We start from the raw sequence: 26,860 nt of genomic DNA on the forward strand, positions 1-26,860 counted from the left end.
GACGAATGTGGATTCCAGCATCGTAGAAGAGTGAAAATGTCTGCGTTCAGCTTCAACTACAAAAGCATTGCCCGTGCATCGTGTTTGTTGTGGCTCCTGGGCTGCACCCTGTTGTCCTATGGTGGAGCATATGTGATTGTGAATTCTGTCTCCTGGTCAGTCACCAATGAAGTGGAAGAGGAACTGGACGGCTCCTCCACAGAAGATGCTCTCCCCTCTCTGCTGGAGGATACAATCAGCATGTGGAAGCAGAGCTACCCAGCATCTGCCTACAAAGAAGAGAGGGAGAAGATGAAGTCCAGGCCAGGGCCTGACATCACTCAGCAAATCTCCTCACCTTCCAGGATGTTCTCCTATAAAAGGGAGAGCAGTACAGGCACTGAGAACCCTCCTTCTACAGATCCCTTCCAGACCAAGCTGGCCACCTATGCCCGAACACTGGTCCACAAGAGCAAGTGGGGGGTCCTAGCTACCATTTCATCCCAGGAGATGGTAAGTACCTTCCATGGGTCATGTCCTGTACTCTAAGAACATCTCCTGTCCCACTCATCACATTCTCCAACATCATGTATACAAAACTGCTTCATGGCAACCAATCAGCTTCTAGCTTTCATTATCAAAGCTTACCTAAATAAGCTGAAGCTACAAGCTGATTGGTTATTGTGCGCAGCTGCTCCAGATTCTGCCTGCTCCTCCCTCGGCCGCCGGGCCAATAGGAGAGAGGCGCAGAGCCTTGCGCATATGCAGTAGGGTTCCCAGCGTGAAGCCGAAAGGCCAGAACACCGCTTTAAGCCTGCATTTACACCTGAGCAGAGCCTATTGCTAGTGATTATGGGCCAGATTCTCGTACTTTTGCGGCGGGCGTAGAGTAAGCCATTTACACTACGCCGCCACAACTTACTGGAGCAAGTGCCGTATTCCTCAAGCACTTGCTCCGTAGTTTGCAGTGGCGTAGTGTAAAAGGCCCGGCGTATCCCCGCGTAATTCAAAGGGGGCGGCTTGTATTTAAATTAAGCGCGCCCCCGTGCCAATTGAACTGCGCATGCGCCGGGCTTGAAATAGCCCAGTGCGCATGCTCCAGTTCTCGACGGAAAACGTCAATGACGCCGACGTGTGCGTCATTGACGTAAAGTCGTATTCAAGAACGACTTAGGAAAACGACGTACCCGACGGGAAAAGACGACGCGGACCCGACGCCATACTTAACATGGCATACGGCGGACTGGCGTAAGGTTACCCCTCATATAGCAGGGGTAACCTTACGCTTACGTAAGCGACGGCTACGCAACGCGAATTCGTTCGGGAATCGGCGTATCAGGCTCATTTGCATAAACAAATGAGACCTGAACGTAAACGCCACCTAGCGGCCGGCGGCGAATTACATTTAAGATCCGACAGTGTAAGTCACTTACACCTGTCGGATCTTGGCCGTGTCTATGCGAAAATGATTCTAGGAATCACTCGCATAGATACCCGGGCCAAAAAACATAGATACGACGGTGTTTCCTGAGATACACCGTCGTAACTCTGCTGAGAATCTGGCCCTATGAAGTGTTTCCTTTTCAGGCATTTTTTAAGCTTTGTGCAAGTGTTTGCATGTTTCTCAAGCTTGGGTTGGAAGAGAGAAGAGCAGTTCTAGAGGTAGGGAGGCAGAAACACATTTACAGGTGTACCTGTTCAAGTAATATTTTTCAAATAGGTTTATGGTAAGTGTTATGATATTGTTATGTAAAATGCCTACCGACATCTTTAAAAAAAATTACCTGGGATGCCTGAAGATGACTAGAGAGCAGCCTTTTTCAACACAAAGGAACCCTTAAAATAACCTTTGAGAACCCGTGCTAAAAATGACTGTACAGTGGAACCTCGGATTACTAGCATAATCCGTTCCAGGAGAATACTCATAATCCAAAGTACTCGCATATCAAAGTGAGTTTCCCCATTGAAGTCAATGGAAACAAAAATAATTTGTACCGCATTGACTTCAACGGCATGCAATACCGCATGCAGCCAGAGGTGGGGGGCGCCGGAGAGACTCTTAAATGTCCGGAAAGGCCCAAGGACACCTCGGCTGACCTCGGCAAACTTTGGGAAGACGCCGTTCCCGAGGTTTGCAGACATCAGTCGAGCTGTCCTCGTGGCGATCGACGGGGAATGAGAGAGCACCCCCCCCCTCCTGAACCGTACCAGGCCACATGCCCTTAACATGGGGGGTGCTTCGGAGTCACCCCCAAAGCACCTTGTCTCCATGTTGATGGGGACAAGGGCCTCATCCCCACAACTCTTGCCTGGTGGTTGTGGGGGTCTGCGGGTGGGGGGCTTATCGGAATCTGGAAGCCCCCTTTAACAAGGGGACCCCCAGATCCCTGCCCCCCCCATGTGAATTGGTAACGGGGTACATTGTACCCCTACCATTTTACCAAAAAAAGGGTAACATTTTTTTAAAAAGACAAGAGACAGCTTGGGACCTACCGTATTTATCGACGTATACCACGCACTTAAAGGGGAAAATCGTGGGTATGCGATATACGCCGATACCCGCCTCCCGCGCTCAGTTTGAAGCCTCCGCCGACATATACCGAGCGCAGTACACTCGGGTACATTCGGCCAGGCTCGGCTTCGCTCGTGGTCACGCTCTGTGACGTTTATGCGTGAGAAGCCGAGCGTGGCTGAACGTGCCGAGTGTACTGCGCTCGGTATATGTCGGCGGAGGCTTCAAACTGAGCGCGGGAAGCGGGGATTAGACTCGGAGACAGCGCGGGAGGACACCACCGAGGCCACAGACGGACGCCGGGCAAGACACCAAAACTGTAAGTAATAAAACATTTTTTTACAGGTTGTTGGGTCAACATGAGGGGTGCGCGTTATACGCCGGAGCGTGCAATACCCCGATAAATACGGTACGTTTGACTCCAACATCGGGCTCATCCCTAATCATGAGATGTAGATATAGTCATTTTTAGCAGGGGTTTCCGGAGGCTCAAAGGTTATTTTAAGGGTTCCTTTGTGTTGAAAAAGGCTGCTCTATAGTCATCTTCAGGCATCCCAGGTAATATTTTATTAAAATCACTGCTCCTGAAAAAAATTCAGTTTTTAAAACTTTTTTTTGCATTGATACATGTCCCCTGGGGGAGGACCCAGGTCCCCAAACACTTTTTATGGCAATAACTTGCATATAAGCCTTTAACCACTTAAGCCCAGGACCAATATGCTGCTAAATGCCCAAAGGCGTTTTTACAATTCGGCACTGCGTCGCTTTAACAGACAATTGTGCGCTCGTGCGACATGGCTCCCAAACAAAATTGGTGTCCTTTTTTCCCCACAAATAGAGCTTTCTTTTGGTAGTATTTGATCACCTCTGCGGTTTTTATTTTTTGCGCTATAAACAAAAATTGAGCGACAATTTTGAAAAAAATGCAATATTTTTTACTTTTTGCTGTAATAAATATCCCCCAAAAACATATATAACATTTTTTTTCCCCTCAGTTTAGTCCGATACGTATTCTTCTACCTATTTTTGGTAAAAAAAAATGCAATAAGCGTTTATCTATTGGTTTGCGCAAAATTTATAGCGTTTACAAAATAGGGGATAGTTTTATTATTTTTTTATTTTTACTACTAATGGCGGCGATCAGCGATTTTTTTTCGTAACTGCGGCATTATGGCGGACACTTCGGACAATTTTGACACATTTTTGGGACCATTGTCATTTTCACAGCAAAAAATGCATTTAAATTGCATTGTTTATTGTGAAAATGACAGTTGCAGTTTGGGAGTTAACCACAGGGGGCGCTGTAGGAGTTAGGGTTCACCTAGTGTGTGTTTACAACTGTAGGTGGGTGTGGCTGTAGGACTGACGTCATCGATCGAGTCTCCCTATAAAAGGGATCACTTGATCGATGCAGCCGCCACAGTGAAGCACGGGGAAGCCGTGTTTACATACGGCTCTCCCCGTTCTTCAGCTCCGGGGAGCGATTGCGACGGAGCGGCTATAAACGAATAGCTGCGCCATCGTCCCGGATCGCTCCCCGCGGGAATCCGACCGCCGAATGTAGCGGGGGGGGGGGGTCCCGATCGGACCCCCGACCCGCTAGAAGGCAAGGACGTACCTGTACGCCCATTTGCCTGTATGTGCCATTCTGTGGACGTACATATACATGCGGCGGTCGGGAAGTGGTTAAAAAGAGCACTTTTGATTTTTCATGTTTGTGTCCCATAGACTTTAACGGTGTCACAAATGTTTTGCCTGTTCGCAAGTTTTGGTGCGAACCAAACCGGGGGGTGTTCGGCTCATCCTTACTCATGATACATTAGTGTGATGGTCAGTGGGAAGAATGCTCCTTACACTTGTGGACATTGGGAAGATTATCCTTAACATCGTATTTCAATGGTAGCTGTTCACATATGAGCACTTAGGCACCTGTAGCTTGACCCCTGAGGCTCCAAAAGCTGTATGAGCTACGTTTGAAGCTAGTTTTTAGCCTTAAGATGGCGCAGCTCATTTCCCCCCCTCTCCGGCCGGCGCTGCACCATCTGATTGGACAGGCTATCGCCTGGGACCTGTCACATGTCCCAGGCGATCGCCTACAGGGAGGGGCTGCCAAAAGACGATATGACTAATCGCCTTAGCAGCCCCTCGGCGGAAGGAGGAAGTGGGACAGGAAGCCCCACTCCTCCTGAAGCCCCCACTCCCCCCCCCCCCCCAAAAAAAATTACATGCCAACTGTGGCATGTAAGGAGGCGAGGAGTGGATTAAGCGGAAGTTCCACTTTTGGGCGGAACTCCGCTTTAAAGACTTGACAGGATATGCCAAAAAAGGTGCAAGCCTGGAGGTGTGTGCCTGTAACATTCATATATGGCTGTACAAATAACCGTTTGTTTGGAAAAAGATTCTGTCAGTTGGTTCCTTTCTTTATATGGGGAAAATAGAAAATAAAATGTCTGATGTAGTTCGTCTGTCATGATCGTTGGCACAGCAGTCTCATAGTTTTGTTATGTTATTTTTTGGGTAGATCATGCTTGCAGTAGGTAGATGGGTGTAATCTCAAAAGGTATGTAATTAGTAAATAATTTCATATAAAGTTAATTTATTTCCCACACATAATTGTTTGCTAGACCACATACCGTTGCCATTACTACTAAACACTAAATGTGTTTGCAATCAGAAGGGAAAGAGGAAGTTTTAGGCATAAATATGTGCAATAGTACAAAGGAACTCAAAATAGTTGCACAGACCTTGAGGTTAAACTATAGGCAGCATGGTGCGTGTAATACCGTTTTCTCTGGAATGTACTGTACCTACACCCTTGCGTGAGATACTTTGTGGCAGCCTTTCTCAACATTTTTACCCCAGAATCACCCCTGAAATATTTTTGTATAGAGAAAACTTCCTAAAACCAGCTCATTAGGGGTCTATGGCGAAAATGCCCTTTACATTGGTGGTCCGTAGGGAAAATGCATCCCTTACAATGGTGGTCAGAATGCCACCCTTACAGACAGATAAGATAAATGGGTTCATACTGCTTGTTTTGCCAAGTAGCGTTGACCTCAAATATATGCAGGCACCATCAAATGAGAAGTCAATCAGCCACAGCCCAAGTAACCCCCTGACACCTCTGGAGGAACCCTGGTCGAAAATGGCTGATTTATGGTGAATGCTATACTTTTAAAGGGATACCAGGTACTGCTGTACACTGATGTGACTATAATTAGTATACTTATGTGGAGAATAAAAAAAGATAAGGTGTTTTTTTTTTAAATATATTTTATTACATTTTCCAAAAGAGGAACAACATAAAGTAAAGCATCTACATATAGCCAGATTCACGTAGGAGGGCGCATCTTTAGTTCGGCGTAGCGCATCCTATTTGCACTACGCCGACGTAACATAGTGAGGCAAGGCCAGTATTCACAAAGCACTTGCTCCGTAAGTTACGTCGGCGTAACGCAAATGGGCCGGCGTAACCCCACCTAATTCAAAGTTGGCATGTAGTGGGCGGGCTAAATTAACCGTGACCCCATGTACATGAAGGCCGTTTGTACGACGCATGCGCCCGCATGCTCAGAATCACATCGCAAATACTCAATGCTTTCGACGTGAACGTAACCTACGCCCAGCCCCATTCACGTACGCTTACGCAAACAACGTAAAATACGACGGCTGTTCCGTCGTCCATACCTTGCATGGGCTGCGCCATCTTTTTGGTGGTTTATCTTTACGCCGGAAAAACGCCTTATGTAAACGGCGTATATTACTGCGAAGGGCGTACGTACGTTTGTGAATCGACGTATCTTGCTCATTTACATATTCAACGCGTAAATCCACGTACACGCCCCTAGCGGCCAGCGTAAATATGCAGCCAAGATACAACGGCGTAGGAGACTTACGTCGTTTGTATCTTGGCCAAATTTAGGCGTATCTGGTTTCCAGAATACGCCTAAAGATACGACGGGGCTCAATGGGACTTACGACGGCGTATCTACTGATACGCCGTCGTAAGTCTACGTGAATCTGGCTAATAGTGTTTACATGTGATTCAATTCAACACTTGCAGGAAAGAAAATAAGGAACACAGAAAAAGAACAAGAGCTGTGACCCCTGTTCAGGATGAACTAGTTGTAAATAGAAAAGTGAATTACAATAGGTAAAAATTGTTTTTAATAAGTAGCAAAGATCTCATTGAAATTTGTAAGTCACATGACTAGCCTAGCAGATCTCTTTATGGTGCTATTATGCCATAATAATGTACATGTCTGGGTGATGTCAGCTGTCAGTTGGGAGGGCTGGATTTAAGTATGTTTACCCCTAGGCGAAAGTTTGTATTGCCTTCTGTAATAGCAAATCTTTTGGGCCACACATTTCTTAGCACATAATACATTAATATAACTGTATTTATCTATATGTGCATGTAATGAAATGTATATTTGCTTTTTACTTTATTGGTAAGATTTAGCCTTTGTCCATGTAAACTTTTTACAAATCTAGTCAGGGCCAGTGCTACCACTAGGCAAACTAGGCAGCCGCCTAGGGGGCACTGCTGCCTAGGGTGCCCCGGTCACTAGTGTTTCTACTCTCTTCTCTCTGTAGCAAGCAACTAAGTCTCAGCATCAGCAGGCAGTGTCTGTGTCCTGACTCCCGAATGAATGGAAGCAAGCAAACATTCATTGATGAGCACTGGTAGGCTGCATTGATGGGCACTGGTAGGCTGTATTGTTGGGCACTGATGGGGTGGAATTAATGGGGACTGGCAGGCTGTATTGATGGGCGCTGGTAGGCTGCATTGATGGGCGCTGGTGAGGCTGCATTTGATGGGCACTGGTGAGGCTGCATTTGATGGGCACTGGTGAGACTGCATTTGGTGGGTGCTGGTGAGGCTGTATTTGATGGGCACTTCATTAAAAAGGTGGGTTTTCATGGGCAGAGCAAAGGGGATGAAGTCAGGGGTGGAGCCAAGGAGGGGTGGCAAAATGATGTTTTGCCTAGGGCAGTGGTCATTAACCCTGTCCTCAGGGCCCACTAACAGGCCAGGTTTGCAAGATAACTGAAATACATCACAGGTGATATCATTTGCTGCTCAGTGATTGCAGTATTCTAGTCTGCATCTCCCCAAGGTAATACATAAAACCTGGCCTGTTAGTGGGTTGATGACCACTGGCCTAGGGTGTCAAAAATTCTTTCACCAGCCCTGAACCGTAGTTATTCAAAATAACTTGCTGACAGTGGCATAGCTCGACACACCTGACCCTAGTGCAATACGTGAGCCAAGACCCCTCACCTTTAATTATTTACCACTGCTCTAGAACTAACACCTTCAACCCCTATGACTCCCCTTCAGCTACCCAGCTCAATACGTCCTATACCCCTCATACAGTTCCTTTAACTCCCTCTGATTTGTACAGTACACAGCATGTTCTCCTATTCCAGGAGAAGCATTTAGTTGCATATTTGCTAAAAGTGATGGCAAAGGTAAGGAGATTTGGATGAGGATAGGTAGGCCTTTGTGCCCCCCAAGAAGCAAGGGCTAAGTTGCATTCCTGCTTGCAATAAGTAAATTAATCAACTAAGTCTTTCTTTTGTAAGGTGTTTGATCATTTTTTTTAATATATATATTTTGGAGAAATAAGTTGTAATTGTTATATTTTGTTGGCTTTTTTTTTTCAGATTCAAGGACTGGCGTTTGGGCAGGTTCTGCTAACAAGTGATGGACCTATGCATAACAGCACTGGTGTTCCATTGTTTTATGTTACTCCTAAGGCAAGCTTCATCTCTGATTTGATGAAGAATCCAGTTATTTCTTTCACATTTGCAGATCCAGATGGTGACATGTTCAGGTAATCCCAACCACATGTAAGATTATCTTTTTTTAAAGTACTTCCTAGCTTCACCAACTTTTCTGCTTTCTTTCACAATGTTTGTACAATGCATTTGGGACACTGAGGCTAAGGGTGGCCAAAAATGGCCCAATACAACCCCAACGGCTTGATGTCTGAAACAATGTTTGGGTGACAGTTCAGCCATTTAGGACTAGCTTAGGGTTGCAAGTGGTTACTTTTAACTCTCAATGTTTGTGAATAATCACAAAGAGGTGGCCAGAGCTGGGCATTAACATTCCAAAATGATGAAACAGATATTCCTTAAAAACATCATTTTTTTCAGGGAGATTTATTAAAACTGGTGCACTCAAAATCTGGTGCAGTTTTGCGTAGTAACCAGCTTCTAACTTCAGCTTGTTAAATTCAGTGTTGACAGTGAGGCTGGGTTCACACTACTACACTACTTTCATCCTACTTTGCTCTGCTACATTTATCCTACATTGGTCCTACATCCATCCTACTTTCATGAACAGGATACTACTTTGGTCCGACTTCAATGATATTCAATGGGCCTGAAGTAGGATCAATGTAGGACCAAAAGTAGTACAGGGAGCATTTTCAAAGTCGGACCGACTTGTGTAGGACGCTACAAGACGCTCTCATAGGGAAACATTGAACACAGAGCAAAGTAGGATGAAAGTAGTGTAGTAGTGTGAACCCAGCCTCAAACCTAGAAGTTGATTGGTTACTATGCACAAGCTGCACTGTGTGCACCAGTTTTAGTAAATCTTTAATAAAACACGTTAAAATCCTTTTCATGACAGGACAAATTCTGACCTGGGGAGGTCTCTAATACTTTTTCTCCAGTGGGTAGTTAATTCTGCCGATTAGGAAGCTTTGATATGGAGTTGGGAGCATCTCTATGAAGGAAGATGTGTGGCCAATAATGAGAGTGACGCTCCATACCATTATTTCTCTGAAGTAGATGATGATCAAGGTAAGGCATCAAGAACTTGAAAATTCATATACTGTATATTAATGTATTTCATTGTAATGAACAAAACTACATACATAAACTATGAAATATAATACTGTATATATCATAAAACTGAAAAATCTAAATCTGCTCACAATACACAAAACTCAAAACAAAAGGGAAAAAGTGATTCTGTGCAATAATGAATTGAAACCAATATTAACCACTTAACGCCCGCTGCACGACTATATACGTCCGCAAAATGGCACGGACAGGCAAATGGGCGTATATATACGTCCCCGCCTTCTAGCGGGTGGGGGGTCCGATCGGGATCCCCCCCCCCCCCGCTGCGTGCGGCGGGCGGATTCCCTCGGGGAGCGATCCGGGACGACGGCGTGGCTATTCGTTTATAGCCGCTCTGTCGCGATCGCTCCCCGAGGCTGAAGAACGTGGCGGCGTATCGATCGAGTGATCCTTTTTATAAAGGGAGACTCGATCGATGACATCAGTCCTACAGCCACACCCCCCTACTGTTGTAGACACACACTAGGTGAACCCTAACTCCTACAGCGCCCCCTGTGGTTAACTCCCAAACTGCAACTGTCATTTTCACAATAAAGAATGCAATTTAAATGCCTTTTTTGCTGTGAAAATGACAATGGTCCCAAAAATGTGTCAAAATTGTCCGAAGTGTCCGCCATAATGTCGCAGTCACGAAAAAAATCGCTGATCGACGCCAATAGTAGTAAAAAAAAAATAATTAATAAAAATGCAATAAAACTATCCCCTATTTTGTAAACGCTATAAATTTTGCGCAAACCAATCGATAAATGCTTATTGCGATTTTTTTTACCAAAAATAGGTAGAAGAATACGTATCGGCCTAAACTGAGGAAAAAAAAAAATGTTATATATGTTTTTGGGGGATATTTATTACAGCAAAAAGTAAAAAATATTGCATTTTTTTCAAAATTGTCGCTCTATTTTTGTTTATAGCGCAAAAAATAAAAACTGCAGAGGTGATCAAATACCACCAAAAGAAAGCTCTGTTTGTGGGGGAAAAAGGACGTCAATTTTGTTTGGGAGCCACGTCGCACGACCGCGCAATTGTCTGTTAAAGCGACGCAGTGCCGAATCGCAAAACCTGGCCTGGGCATTTAGCTGCAAAATGGTTCGGGGCTTAAGTGGTTAAATAAGTGCACCAAATAAAGTCCAAAAAGCACTAAAATCAGCAAACAAAGGTTCCAAACAATTATATCGCCACAGGTTCCTCTTTATGGTGTATTACAAGCTTCCTGAGATACTAATAGTACCGATATCCCGAATCCACAAAACCAGGCTTTAAACTTCTACCATATGGCTATAAGCAGTCCATGAAGTCCAACTCCGTCTTCAATCCAAAATGGCAGCTGTCTTTGTTTACTGTAACAGCGGGGACACCTCCAGGTTTTGGCCGGTAAAGTAAACAGAGTGAGCCACTCTTTATGAATTCCCCCCGGTATACAGTTATAAATGACAATCATGTATTCCTGTCCTTAAGCCATGGACTTTCAGACTTGAGGATAAAGAAAGCCATTGTTTGAGGCCTAATTTTTGTATAGCCAGTGTGCAGCAAACCTCAGGGAAAGTTTCCATGTCATAGGTACTCCCTTGTAGACATTTTGCCCTGTCAGGCTTTTTTTCTGAGCTGGGCCTTACAACCTACTTTTATGAAAAAACACAGATCATGACAGAGCACATTAACACATAGCTAGTGCACACAGTTCTACTCCTAATTCTGCTCTCTTTATTTTAAAATCCTTACTCTTTCTACACTACCCCTTTGTAACCATTCAGAAAAGTATCCATACTCTGTTAACCCCAGCCTCATGCAAGTACTTTTTAATAATTCTCCTTGCCGTCTAAGGAATATGGAGAAGGTTTCCAACCATGATTTGGATTTACTTGAATATGCCCAGTAACACATCTCCCGAAACCACCCAGATTCCACTAAGATACCTTTGAAAATGATAGTAAGATGCAATAATGATGACAGCTTTGCGTGGTTTGTGACTAGGGGCAGTTGTCCCGGCCTACAGACCCAACTGCCCCTTGTTGTTACAGAACAGAAATACTTTTGTCTTTAACTTCCCCACCATCAGAATGCACTAATCAGTGCTGCCGGCTATAGCCAGTAGTGCTGATTGAGCAGAAAGTTTCAAACAGAGTCAGCTGTGCAGAAGTCAATCTACAATTTTCCAAACCGCAAAACTGGCCTGATTTACTAATTTGAGAAATGAAGCGTGTGAACCTATATTTGCATCAAACATGCAATTATGTACTTTTCTTTCCTGTCACATTTCAAATACTAACATTTTTACATCACCTTTTTCTCACTTTAGAAAAAAGCCCCAATGACTTAGGCCCCGTACACACGACCAGTTTCCTCGGCAGAATTCAGCTTCCGACCGAGTTTCTGGCTGAATTCTGCCGAGGAAACTGGTCGTGTGTACACTTTCAGCCGAGGAAGCCGACGAGGAGCTCGACGAGGAAATAGAGAACATGTTCTCTATTTCCTCGTTGTTCTATGGGAGCTCTCGTCCCGCCGAGCTCCTCGGCGGCTTCAGGGCTGAACTGGCCGAGGAACTCGATGTGTTTGGCACGTCGAGTTCCTCGGCCGTGTGTACGAGGCTTCAGAGGTTGCAAAATATAACCATAGTTAAACAGTAGCAGACATTTCTACTGAATGGAAATGACTCCCTCTGCACCTTTCTTTAAATGTATTGTTCTTTAGACAATGATTGACACATTTTTCTCATGTTTATCTCCTAGCAGCAAATAATAAAAAAAAAAAAACGTTCTCTTTAGAAATAGTGGATATTTAAATATTTGAAAAGCCTTGCCAGACATAATTTATTTATGTTTTACAGGTATTCAATGGAACGAGTAATAAAACAAGAGAATGTTCTCAAATTCTCTATTCCTATTTTGAAGACTGTTGATTAATGCAGAGTTGTTTTAGATCAGAAAATGTCCAATTCTGTTATGGCAAATGTAAGATGATATCATAAGAAATCCTCAAAATTTGATTTTGAATGCCATTTTGTCCATGAAAAAGCAAAAAACAAAAGCTATTTGCCTTAATAGGATACAAAAATGGGCCTGTGTTTAACTGTGAAAGACTAAGATGGTCATATAGGTATGTACTCCTGTAAGCTATATTTCTGTAATTTATTTTTAGAAAGACCTTGCCATCTTACTAAACTGGCCCGGATTCACATACATTGGCGCATATTTATGCCGGCGTAGCGTATCGAATATACGCTACGCCGACGCATCGCAGAGAGGCAAGCGCAGTATTCACCAAGCACTTGCTCCCACTCGCTCTCAAAATCTACGCTAGGTTTCCTCGGCGCATTCCGGCGTAGGTGGAAGTGGGCGTGAGCCATGATAATGAGGCGTGACCCCATGCAAATGATGGGCCAAGTGCCATACAAGTACTTAAAATGAACGGCGCATGCGCCATCCCCTGGATGTATCCCTGTGCGCATGCTCAGAATCACGTCGGAATTACTCCCTAAGATACGACGGATCACTGCCTATGTCGTGAACGTAACCTACGCCCAGCCCTATTCACGTACTACGTAAACTACGTAATTGTGTGTTCCCTGGTCCATACCTTTGAATGGGTTGCGCCTCATATATGGGGCTTAACTTTACGCCGGACGTACGACTTGCGCAAACCGTGTATATTATGTACGTTCGTGAATCGGCGTATCTCCCTCATTTGCATATGCGCATAGAAAATCCATGGGAGCGGCAAATGTGCCCAGCGTAAATATGCGCCTACGATACGCCGGCGTAGGCAAGTTACGTCGGTCGGATGAAGCCTATTTTTATGCGTATCTCAGTTTGTGGGCACGGCGCACAGATACGACGGCGCATATTTAGACTTACGTGGCGTATCTCGAGATAAGTGCTTTGTGAATCCGGGCCTATGTGCAGTCACATTTGTTTTTCACCTTGGAATAAGAACATGTTGTTTTGGCTTGTGCAAAATGCACAACATCAATATTAATGCAGTGTAACACAAAAAAAACTATTTAAAGGTGAACTACACTTAATATCATACATGATTAAAACACTTAGCGCATTTCAATTAAGCATATGCAAAAGGTTAACATAGGGATATGCAACAAACAAATGCCCTAAGCATAACTTCTACCATACAGCCTGTTATTTATAATTGAAAAACACAATGGGGTTGATTTACTTAAAGGGGTTGTAAAGGTAATTTTTTTTTCTAAATAGCTTCCTTTACCTTAGTGCAGTCCTCCTTCACTTACCTCATCCTTCGATTTTGCTTTTAAATGTCCTTATTTCTTCTGAGAAATCCTCACTTCCTGTTCTTCTGTCTGTAACTACACTGTAATGCGACACTTTCTCCCTGGTGTGGAGAAAGCCTCTTGAGGGGGGAGGGGGCGAGCAGGACCTTTTCTACTTTGCAGATAGAGAAAGGAGCTGTGTGTTAGTGTGCGTCCTGACACTCCTGCTCGCCCCCTCAAGAGGCTTTCTCCACACCAGGAAGAAAGCCTTGCATTACTGTGTGTAGTTACAGACAGAAGAACAGGAAATGAGGATTTCTCAGAAGAAATAAGGACATTTAAAAGCAAAATGGAAGAATGAGGTAAGTGAAGGAGGACTGCACTTGTCCCCAGAAAAGTAATAGAGGGAAAATCAAACACATCAATAGCAGAGATTGGCAGATCTTCCAAGAATGAGGAGATGCATCCCAACGCATTTCATAAAGATCTTCTTCAGGGTAGCAGGGTAAAAATTGTTGCATTATACAATGTGCGAATTAAAGATGAGTTGGCTCTGTATGATGAACGGCTCAAGGGTGAGGTGGAAAGAGGGATGGGTTCCCTTAAAGAGAAGAAGGAAGGGGGAGACAGTAAGGGACATCATCCCTAGGCTTACTTCGGACCATCCGTTGTTGGCATTGTGGGTGGCAAGAGACTCCATGCTATACTTCTAACAAGGATTATATGTTTTGTGAGCGATTATTCTATTTCTGAGATGCCCCTCTCCACTGCAGCATGATCATACTTCAATAGACGAGACAGCCTTATAAACCCTGTCCAAGACTTTGTAGGCTTGTTAGGCCTTCACTGATGTGCGCTGATGAGGCGGCAGTGCTGGGCATTGATGGGCAGCACTGATAGGTGTCACTGATAGCCAGCACTGACTGGCATTGCTAACAAGCCTACAAAGTCTTGGAAAGGTTTTTTTAAGGCTGTCTCATCTATTGAAGTATGATCATGCTGCAGTGGAGAGGGGGATCTCAGAAATAGAATAATCTTTTACAAAGCATATAATCCTTGTTAGAAGTATAGCATGGAGTCTCTTGCCACCCACAATGCCAACAACGGATGGTCCGAAGTAAGCCTAGGGATGATGTCCCTTACTGTCTCCCCCTTCCTTCTTCTCTTTAAGGGAACCCACCCCCCTTTCACCTCATAGTAAGCCTAGGGTTGATGTCACTGCTCAGGCATTACCAGCCATTAGATGAACACTCTCTCCTCTCTCCTGTAGGTAAGTAGATGCATCTTTCTTTTACAGGGTAGTTAGTATAAGTGTTATGCCCTGTACACACGATCGGTCCATCTGATGAAAACGGTCTGATGGACCGTTTTCATTGGTTAACCGATGAAGCTGACTGATGGTCAGTCGTGCCTACACACCATCAGTTAAAAAAACGATCGTGTCAGAACGCGGTGCCGTAAAACACAATGACGTGCTGAAAAAAACGAAGTTCAATGCTTCCAAGCATGCGTCGACTTGATTCTGAGCATAAAGTGACAGTGCTTATGCGCTACTATAGACACTCAATGAATAAACCCTAAACAAAATGTATCAATAAGTTGCTGCAAAACCTAAAGTGTTTACAATACACAAATATATAAATGAAAGAGGTGAGGGGTTCCGCGCAACCTAGCACGCGGACATGGTGAAAGTGCTGAGTATAAATAAATAAATAAATAAATATAAATACTGATCAGTGATAACACAAACACGAGCAAATGACAGCTCAATCCAATCCAGTGAGAGAGTGCAAATATCCAAACATCAAAATAACAATACTATATATACAATGTATATAAAATATAATATGCAGTGAATATATAAAAAATATATACATATAAAAAATATAAATATATGAATGTATATAGTGAAGTCTATAGCCGTGAAAGAGTGTCCCTTCATAGGATGAGAAATGGATAAATAAATAAATCAATCTGGTGATCCAGTGCTAGTAGTGATTCTTCAAATAAGCATAGGCTGCCAGAAGAGATGTAGCTGATGTGATCACAAAACAATCCAATAAATAGTGTTGATAGATGGGTGTAATAATCCCTCCCTGAGCTCCCGGGACTCTTACCTCCGCACAGATAATCAAGTGCATCCACTATAAGTATCTCGACCAGACCTCCGTATGTATGTTCCACTAATCCTCCTTAGATATCCATGACTGGGTCCTCTTATCCATCCAAACAGTCAGTGTGCCCAGGAGAGGAAACAGGGGAAACACAAAAACAAAGGAGGGGACTCCAATCGTGAAGTAGTAAGCACAAGCCGGTATTTATTAAAGAGGAAAGAGCTGCGCTTACATGTGTTCTAAAAATATACAGCAAGGAACTTTTTAAAAACGAGCGGCGTTTCAGGCGCCTGTATACGTCACTCCAGGTGTACGTCCTCCCGTCCAATCCCTACGCGTTACGACACGTGTCACGTGTCTTCATCTGGGGAATCTGATTGGCGGTTGTGGTATTGTTTATGTATCCGAGCGACCGGAAGTAATGGCGTGGCCATTTTGTTGGAGTCCAAAGTCTAACACATAGACTGCCCATTCATTACAATGCATAGCAGAAGGCGTCACTCAATATGACGCTGCGGCTTACAATAGCTAAATTGTGGGATCTCGTCTGCTAGTAATGATAGAGTAGTGGATCATATTAATCCCAAAAGGGAGGGAGTAGAAAGCGCGTACGTATAAAAATATAATATATATAATAATATATATATATAATAAAAATGGTATGGTGTAAAGAAATAGCAATGTAAATATCGGTCAGTTGGCGGTACGTCATACTAACCTCAGGTTGAGACCAGCAAGAACGTCATCCAGCTGGTCAAACCATGATGGCGCTTTTCATTTATGTGTCTACAATTACACCAATAATACAAATAGGCATCTTGCATAGATGTATATCAGAAAACATACATATGCCATACAATTAGATAATTAAAAAAATATATTAAATGAAATATGTATATACAGGCCGGGAACAAGTAGAGAATATACAACCTTATAAACGTCTCTACATGGTAATATATATATATATATATATATATATATATATATATATATATATATATATATATATACACACACACAGCACAGTCTCATATACATATATAAATAAAAATAATTATTTTAAAATAATATATAAAAAATATATAGTTAAAAGATTATATATAAAATGTAATAAAAGAAGTGTATATAATATAGGGAGGTCGCACACCTAGTTTGTCGCATGATAGGAGGATATGATAGAACCCCTGTGCATACACAGAATAGATTTGAACCGATTAGACACTATCAGGAGCCATATCAGGATCAGCGTCAATATCAGGGCTATTATGATTATAATGCACAGAGGTCTTTTTTAGATCGGGAGAGGAGAGATCCCTCCCCCCGACGGCAACTAGAACCCTATCGCTCACCACCGAGAAGAACTCAGGAAGACCGACTCAGTCCCGCACAAAGAGAGGCCATCGAGCGGGAACGCGATTCCAAGCGAAAAAGAGAGTAGTCGGCAGTAATGTGGTCAATCTCAGTGGGAAATCCATTACTGCAGAAGAGCTGGCAGTTCTGGATAAGGGACTTAAACATGCCCCTACAAAAAACCTCAACAAATTTGAAACGTACATCGGAATACAGAAATATGTGAGGAAACTCACTATTAAGAAAGCAATTCTCAATAACCCTTTTACATCGAGTAATGCACCATCCACTACAGTGATTGGACCACTGCATAGCACCTTAAGAAACAATTCTGTATACAACCCACAGGTCTCTAACAATCAATATATTGATGTTTTTAAGAAGCTAGTTTTACAAGACCTGGAGTCTCTGAAACTAAAGAAAAGAAATGATCCGATACATATAAGGAAAGGTATCAAACTACTCACAGAAAGAAGCGATATTGTTATCCGTCCTGCGGATAAGGGCGGAGCAGTCGTAATACAATCAAAAGAACAGTATCAGAGTGAGTTGAATAGACAACTACAAGATGGCAATACTTATGTGAAGCTTTTGGGTAACCCCACATCTAAATATAAAAAAGAATTGAGATTACTTATAGATCTGGGAAAGAAAAAGGAGATCCTAAATAAGAAAGAAGCCACATTTCTATTGCGAGAAATGTGTCGGATACCAGTAATTTACACCATTCCTAAGATACACAAATCCCGCGAAGACCCACCAGGGAGGCCCATAGTCAATGGGATTGACTCCTTAACGTCAAGGATGGGTCAGTATATTGACCATTTTATCCAACCTGCCGTCCAAGCGACACCTGCTTACTTGAAGGATACGAAGCATATATTACAATTATTGGATACAGTGCCAGTCTGTGAAGGAAGAACACTACTGGCCACGGCAGATGTTACATCCTTGTACACCATTGTACAACACCATGACGCCTGCTTCGCCACTAAGTGGCTTTTACGAAATTTTAGTAGTCTTATCTGTAAACAGAGAAAGTTTCTCATCAAATGCCTTGATTTCTGCCTCAAGTCTAACTACTTCTGGTATGACCATAACTATTATAATCAGGCAATTGGCATTGCCATGGGTGCTAAATTTGCACCTAGTGTGGCAAATGCCTTTATGGCACTATGGGAAGAATCGGCTATCTATGAGAATACCCCAGTGGAATTATCTCTTTATAAAAGGTATATAGACGACCTGATTATCCTGTGGAACGGGAGTAGGGAGAGTCTGGAGAACTTCCTGGAAGGACTCAATAGAAACGACAAGAACATCACCCTGGTGTGGAAGATCGATGAGAAATCTGTAGATTTTCTAGATTTGAACATCAGCATAGAAAATGATAAGTTAATTACTAAGAATTTCTTTAAAAACGTGGATACTAACAGTTATCTCTCACTGGACAGTTGTCATTTTAAACCTTGGCTTTTTAATATCCCCAGGGGACAGCTTGTCAGATTGAGAAGGAACTGCACGAAAGAGAGTGATTTTGTACTACAAGCGGGTATCATTGGTTCTAGATTTAAGGATAAAGGATATGAAGAATCATGGATCAGTGACCAAATAGAGTTGGTGAGGAAACTCGATAGGAATGAGATGTTACATAATAAACCCAAAAGTATTTCACAACAAGCCGCACCGGTGCTCATCCTCGACTATAATTCTCAGTACAAAGATGTAGCCAAATTAATAATAAAACACTGGCACATCTTGAAAGGAGATAAAGATCTAGGATGTATACTTCCAGAGAAACCGAGGATAGTCTATAAGAGAGCACCTATTCTGAGAAACCTGATTGTTCAAACGGTAGTTGAACCACCACCGAAACCAGGATACACGTTTTTCTCGGGAAAAGGCTTTTACCCTTGCAAGAACTGTAAGGCATGTCGTAAAGCACAGAGATTCCAAAAGAAACGTACTGAATTTCTAGCTACAAACACAGGAGAAAATCATGTGATTAGGGACTTTATTGGGTGTCATACTGAAGGTGTCGTGTATGTGTTGCAATGTAGTTGTAACCTCCAATATGTTGGGAGGACAAAAAGGGCCCTCAAGGTACGGATTGGCGAACATATAGACAATATTATTAATGGCTACCCTAAACATAGTGTCTCTAGACACTTTGACCAGGTCCATAATAGAGACACTACCCAACTCCAATTTTGGGGGGTTGAGAAATACAACCCCTCATGGAGAGGGAGCCACAAGATTCGCACAATCAGCCAAAAAGAATCCAAATGGATACACCGTATGCGAACACTAGTACCAGGAGGAATGAATGTTGAATTTGACCTCAACTGCTTCTTAAGTAATTTTTGATTTCATATATTGTACAGTATTTTGAAGTATTTTATTTTAATACTTTTATTCATATTTACCACTATGACCATTCATATTGATGTTATAAGACGCATAGATGTTGACTATCATGCGACAAACTAGGTGTGCGACCTCCCTATATTATATACACTTCTTTTATTACATTTTATATATAATCTTTTAACTATATATTTTTTATATATTATTTTAAAATAATTATTTTTATTTATATATGTATATGACACTGTGCTGTGTATATATATATATATATATATATATATATATTTTACCATGTAGAGACGTTTATAAGGTTGTATATTCTCTACTTGTTCCCGGCCTGTATATACATATTTCATTTAATATATTTTTTTAATTATCTAATTGTATGGCATATGTATGTTTTCTGATATACATCTATGCAAGATGCCTATTTGTATTATTGGTGTAATTGTAGACACATAAATGAAAAGCGCCATCATGGTTTGACCAGCTGGATGACGTTCTTGCTGGTCTCAACCTGAGGTTAGTATGACGTACCGCCAACTGACCGATATTTACATTGCTATTTCTTTACACCATACCATTTTTATTATATATATATATTATTATATATATTATATTTTTATACGTACGCGCTTTCTACTCCCTCCCTTTTGGGATTAATATGATCCACTACTCTATCATTACTAGCAGACGAGATCCCACAATTTAGCTATTGTAAGCCGCAGCGTCATATTGAGTGACGCCTTCTGCTATGCATTGTAATGAATGGGCAGTCTATGTGTTAGACTTTGGACTCCAACAAAATGACCACGCCATTACTTCCGGTCGCTCGGATACATAAACAATACCACAACCGCCAATCAGATTCCCCAGATGAAGACACGTGACACGTGTCGTAACGCGTAGGGATTGGACGGGAGGACGTACACCTGGAGTGACGTATACAGGCGCCTGAAACGCCGCTCGTTTTTAAAAAGTTCCTTGCTGTATATTTTTAGAACACATGTAAGCGCAGCTCTTTCCTCTTTAATAAATACCGGCTTGTGCTTACTACTTCACGATTGGAGTCCCCTCCTTTGTTTTTGTGTTTCCCCTGTTTCCTCTCCTGGGCACACTGACTGTTTGGATGGATAAGAGGACCCAGTCATGGATATCTAAGGAGGATTAGTGGAACATACATACGGAGGTCTGGTCGAGATACTTATAGTGGATGCACTTGATTATCTGTGCGGAGGTAAGAGTCCCGGGAGCTCAGGGAGGGATTATTACACCCATCTATCAACACTATTTATTGGATTGTTTTGTGATTCTGAGCATGCGTGGATTTTTAACCGATGGTCGTGCCTACTAACGATTGTTTTTTTTCTATCGATTAGGTATCCATCGGTTAAATTTAAAACAAGATTGCTTTTTTTTAACCTATGGATAAATAACCGATGGGGCCCACACACAATCGGTTTGGTCCGATGAAACAGTCCATCAGAGCATAGCACTGAGGCACTGCAAGCTCTTGTTAATGGCATAGCTACATACCTGTACATTTAGTAAAAAAAGAACAAAATTAAAAAATAGAAGTTGAATAAAATAATTAAAGGTAAATACTGAAATAATCATTTATAATAAAATATGTAAGCACAGAAATGTTTCTGAATATTTTTCCTATTAATGTCATTATGCATTATTTTAAGATACTACAACATACTAATATTTGCGTTATGTAACATAAACTGATGTTTTCTAAAATATACATCTGACATAAGATAATATAATGAACACTTATGTTTTCTGTTCTTACAGAAAGGTGCTTACACAGCCACAAGAGCCACAGTGTGCTGCACTAACCCTAATAGGCCAGATGGTAACTGTACCACCAGATGGAGTTGACTTTGCCAAGAAAGCTCTCTTTGCCAGGTTTGTTTCTAAAAATATATACTGTATATTATGTAATTTCCAGATAAATATAGTATTTCTACAGGATCTTCCTGCTAAGCTAATCTGATTTTCATAATCACCCCTTTCCATACTGTCAGAACTAGCATAAAATGGTAGAGCTTTAACCTTTTCGCTGCCAGAGCCGTTTTTGCACACATACTTCAAAAATCATTTTAGGCCTGAAGATTACATAAAATCCCCAAAACATTATTTATTTTTTTGAAAACGGACACCCTGGAAAATAAAATAGTGGTAGTTCCTTTTTTTTTGTCACATAATGTTACCGCAAAGGTCTAGGAAATGCAAAATTCCAGTAAAAAATACACTAAAGTTAGTTTTGGGGCACAGAAACGCAGTCAATTTCCCCTCTTTTTGATGTCTGTGTTCCATTGGGGAGATTTCCCTTCACTTCCTGTCCCATAGCCAAACAGGAAGTTAGAGGAAATCTCTGCAAATAAGGGAATTCCTTGGGGACCCCCAGATCACCAGAACAGTGTCCTCGTTGGAATATTTTCCCTCTATTACTTTTCTGGGGACAACCCAAAATGTAGGATTTTCTTTTACTTTCAGTTTCAATGAAAATGGTAAACAGGACAAATAGAGAGGGTGAACGGGGACACAGACAGCAATAAAAACCTGACAAGCGTTCTAATCCACCCTTGCACTGCAGGCGCAGCCCCCCTGCAATGGGGGATTTTTAGGTTTTCTGAAGTTCAGCTTTAAGGTCCACATTATCAATAAATAGGGCAAGTTTTCCTTAAAGTGGAGCTTCAATCATTTTTGTGTATATTAAAATCAGCAGCTACAAAAACTGTAGCTTCTGACTTTTCATAAACAGACACTCACCTGTCCCACCGTTTCATTTGGTGGAATAAAACAGAGGAGGGATATACACATTAACCAGTGCCCAACGTTGGGCATACATTTCAAGAGTTAGAATAATATTTTGATCCCCAGGGTCAGTAATAACCTGTTCCACCTGAACAAGGAAGCGACTTATTCAACAGAATGGTCACTCCGACCCCCCCCCGCAATTCGTCCATGGGTTTACCACCGTCCCTATTCCTTTGACGGTTAATATTTGTCTCCTTGGGCTAGTAGAACTGCTGGTATTAGGGAAAGAATGTCAATGAGAGATCTACATTGATAAGCCTGGCTATGCTGGGATATGTAGTTCTACAGCAGCAGGAAATCCACAGGCTGCATAATACGAGACAGATGTTGTCTATAAAGGCTGCTCTGGAATACTTAATTTCTCTTTCGTCCATGGACGATCACAGCTTCCTTATAATCTTGACTGTAGGGTTATGTTCTGTCTATCAGGAGAGGACTAGGCAGACATGTTAATACTTAAAACATGTAATCTTTAGCAACGCTGAACAGCCCCACCCAGGGGGCAGTCCCTCTGGTCATAACTCCTCACACTGCACTCAGCAGCTCAGTTTTTTTCTGCCTAGTAGAGGAGAAGAACCTGGCTCCCTTTGGGCCCATGGTCCTGAACAACTTTTATTTTTTATTTTTGATCCTGAGATCTACTATCAACTGCCGGCTGGGTGACAGGCTGGATAATATAGATCCTTGTAGTCTCCCCAGTCTGGCCATCGAGCGTGATCAGTCCTTAGCTACGCGCTGGGTCGACTACGACATGCCCCGTTTGCTCCAGGGGTGGCCGGTGAGCTATATGCTCTGTGGTTCACATATGACTGGGCTACTACTGTCTAAGTCACAGTGAACCATGGCTGACAGCTACTCCGTACTGCTCGGAAGAAGGTTTGTCAGAAATGCACCAGCAAGTCCTCACACGGACGGGTAAGGTCCAGAGATCCCTGGGCAGACGCGACAGACGCGTTGGCTCCGTGGGGTCGGTATCGGCTAATTTACGCCTTTCCCCCACTTAAACTTCTTCCTTGTCTGCTCTGCAGAGTGGAGGCCAAGGGGATTCCGGTGATTCTGATTGCCCAGACTGGCCTCGGCTTCCTGGTACACCGACCTAGTGCACCTGGTGGCAAAGGTCCCTTGGCGACTGCCGATGCGGGAGGACCTTCTGTCGCAAAGTTCCATACTTCGTCTTGCTTTACAGTCGCTGGCTTTAACGGCATAGCTATTGAAAGCCAGGTACTGAGGAACCGAGGCCTGTCAGATTCTGTAATTTTCACCATGCTTAGAGCATGTAGGTCCTCTTCTCTGAAGATTTACCATTGCACGTGGAAGGCCTACATCACTATGTGTGAGGAGATGGTGTGGCGTCCACGTATATATTCAGTTTCCTGGATCCTGCTGTTTTTACAGCGTGGAGTAGATCAGAACCTTACCTTAACCTCCCTGGCGGTATGATTATTTCAGATTTTAGGTGCTGAAAGCGCTACCATTATTTGCAAAGAAATTTGGCGTTTTATACTGTAGGCCTGTAATTTTTAGGAATAACTCACTTAAATCTGACCAAACAAGAGTCTAGTAGGCATCCCGGGTATGAATTTTTTTTTAAAACAAAATTATAAATTATAATATAATAAATAATTATAAATAAATATAACAAATAATAATATAATTATAATAAAAATTATTCAATAATGTAATCAACTCAAAATCGCTGACATTTGCTCAGTTGCAGAATTGTCGCTGTCATTACTTTTATTTTTTTATGATGAATTTCCCCACAACTTGCTATCGCACAATTCAAGTGATTATAATTTATTATCGCTGTTTTCTAGCTGCTCTAAAACCATTTTGACATAAAAAGACACTTTTGGTTGCTATGGACAATCTACAGTTTGCAGGCAGAAAGTACAGTTTTTATTATATAAAAGTGCATGTAGGACACTGGGCAGACCACTAGGGACAAGGGGGTGTGTATTTTTTACATACAGCACTGTAATCTATAAGATTACAGTGTGCTGTATGTAATGTGTTTGTTTACCTTTTTGAATTTGGCGCCGTTCTCCGCTCCCGTGCGTCGTAAAGTCGCAGGGAATGGAGATCGGCGGCACACAGAGGCACTGTGTGAATCGAGCGAGCACCCGCGCGGTGGCATTGCTGGATCCAGGGACAAGGTAAGTAAACCATGCCTGTGGATTCAGCGAGGCGAGCCCGAGTCTGACTCGGGGTTACCGAACCCCGACAGTCACCAGCTCTCTGCTCAGGGAGCTCTGAGAACCGAGCGTCCAGCGGGCTTTAAACGCTCGGTTCTCAGTTTTAGAGCCCGCAGGGGACAGATGCAGCATAGGACCCTTGCTATATCGACCTAAGAAGGTATGATTAAAAAAAAAAAAGCTTCTCTTTTAACATTCATCCCAGCTGTAACAAAGTTCCGTTTTCTTTTGTTTCTTTTTCAGGCATCCTGATATGCAGAAGTGTTCTCAGGATTACAACTGCCTATTAATGAAGCTGATGGCAGAACATATCTATGTCACAGACTGCTATGGAGGAGCGCACAACATTTCGATGGAAGATTACTACAAAGTAAACCCAAACTGATCTAGATTAGATTACTCTTATACAGCACGGAGTATAACCCTGTACACTGGAAATTATTTGGAATATCATTGATTAGAAGCATAATGCTGACTTCCTTTTGCTTACCAAGACTACTGTTGACAGGCTGTTACATCCAAAGTACAATAAGCTGTAGATAGTGTTATATTTCAGGCAGTTTTACTACAAGTATTTGGTTATGGTGATGTATATATTTAAAATTGTGAATTTTGTTAAATGATGTAAAAAAATACTGGTATTTACAGGTTCTGTTAGAAGCCTTCAAGACTGCCAGGCAAGCCAATGTATTTTTTGTTAGCAGGTTTAAGATATCTATGAAAGTAGATATGCTATGGACAGATTGTTTTATCTGGTTCCATTTTATTTAATGCTGGACACACACGAGGAGACGGCTTCATCCTATTTTCTAGTATCAGATTAATGAGCTGGGTAATAAATCTTTGGAATATCAACCAATCTTGCACAATAGAAATCTGTAAATTAGTTGGAAGTGGTTAAACCAGGGTAAAAAATAAGATTGTTTGCAACTCAACTGGTATTATCATGTTCATCTTCGGAGATTATATGAAGGTGCTACAATGTATTTACAGGGGGAATTTACTAAGCCTGGAGCAGAGTCTGGAACAGCAGTAACCAATCAGCTTATAGGTTTCATTTTACAGCTTAAAGCCCCACCCTGGGATAATTTTTCTGATCGCTGGATCAAAAAACAAATACCCTATCTAAATGCCCTTTTTTACTTACCTTAATTACTTCAGCCTCCACAACATACCCCATACATTGCCAGGTTGAAGGGGTTATACTCTAATGATTCCTGCAGCTACAGGCATCATCCTGGTATCTTTTTTTTAGCCGATGCTCTGTAATGTAAAAGCAATCCTAGCAGCTAATTAGCCAGGGCATCACTTATTTTTTTTAAATATATTAAGGGGGGGGGGGTCACTTTTACAGGCAGTGGAAGAAGGCTTGCCCGCTCCCACCTCCTTTCGGGGCTCTCCCATCCCATCAGGGAGCCTGGGCCTGACCAAAGTGATGACCAAGGACTGGAACATTCCCGAACATCTCTATGGCCTAAGAAACCGGAAGCAACCAGTATTTTGTCACTTCCGGTTTTGGTCTAATGCAAACATGCCATTACCGGCTTGTGAAAGCATCAGATCAAACTGATCTTGGTTTGATCTGATGCTTTTAAGGGCAGAAGAGAGATCTGGGGTCCAATATACCCAGGATCTCTCAGTAAAGAGCATCTGTCAGTGCCCATGCTATCACAAGGGATGTTATTCATCCCTTGTGATAGCAATAAAGTTGATTTAAAAAAATTAAAGAGACAGTATAGAAATATAAAATACTTTTTTTTGAAGCGGCCTTGTGCTTTTGAACAAAGGTGAGCAGACACGTGGTTCCACACACATACAGTAACTGCAATCACACCACACTATTATCGCAACCTTCAGAGTGAGAGCAATAATTCTAGCTCCAGACCTCCTGTGTAAATTTAAAGTGGTAACCTGGAAAGGCTTTTTAAAGTGTCCCTGTTGATAATTTAATGTATAGTAGTTTGTTGCCATTCCATGGGCATGCACAGTTTTAAAGTGTGACGTTTGGCATCTAATGTTTAAGGGGTTCTAAGTAATTTTCTAGCAAAACAAATATGTTTTTTACATATGTGTAAGAAGTGTCAGAATTGGCCAGGGGCTGAAGTGGTTTAGCCGATGCACATGAGTCTTCTCGTTTTCTGTTTAATTTGTGCTTGGGTCCTTCTTGGGGTGTCCACATTAGTGTTTCCTACTGGATGTCCAGTATCAGAGTCCTCTTAAGGTCCAGAAGAGGGCGACATCATCAATCATGTGCTTCATTTGCTGAATATGCCATGCGCCTTCTCCCCCATCCCTGGTGGCAGCGAGGGACAATATAGGTGAGCATATCTGGCTTCACAAGGTAAAAGGAAAAAATACCTAGTAGTATACCTAGTAGTATGGATTAGAAGGTGTTGGAAGAGATGCGTAGTAC

General features: G+C 42.3%; 1 protein-coding gene across 1 annotated transcript; it reads left to right on the forward strand.

Annotated features, from left to right (window-relative positions):
* Positions 1-25,306, forward strand: CREG2 (cellular repressor of E1A stimulated genes 2). Its single transcript, XM_040336431.1, has 4 exons — positions 1-492; positions 8,162-8,331; positions 21,224-21,337; positions 24,691-25,306. Exons 1-4 carry the CDS (start codon positions 37-39, stop codon positions 24,830-24,832), a joined length of 882 nt encoding a protein of 293 aa, XP_040192365.1. The 5' UTR covers positions 1-36; the 3' UTR covers positions 24,833-25,306.
* The last annotated feature ends 1,554 nt before the right edge of the window (positions 25,307-26,860 follow it).

The sequence above is a fragment of the Rana temporaria genome, chromosome 2, assembly GCF_905171775.1.
Source record: "Rana temporaria chromosome 2, aRanTem1.1, whole genome shotgun sequence".
Classification (NCBI taxonomy): domain Eukaryota; kingdom Metazoa; phylum Chordata; class Amphibia; order Anura; family Ranidae; genus Rana; species Rana temporaria.

Coding starts and splice junctions, on each gene's coding strand:
- CREG2 (XM_040336431.1), top strand. CDS start 37: ATGTCTGCGTTCAGCTTCAACTACAAAAGCATTGCCCGTGCATCGTGT. Junction 493..8,161: donor CCATTTCATCCCAGGAGATG/GTAAGTACCTTC, acceptor TTTTTTTTTCAG/ATTCAAGGACTGGCGTTTGG. Junction 21,338..24,690: donor AAGAAAGCTCTCTTTGCCAG/GTTTGTTTCTAA, acceptor TTTCTTTTTCAG/GCATCCTGATATGCAGAAGT.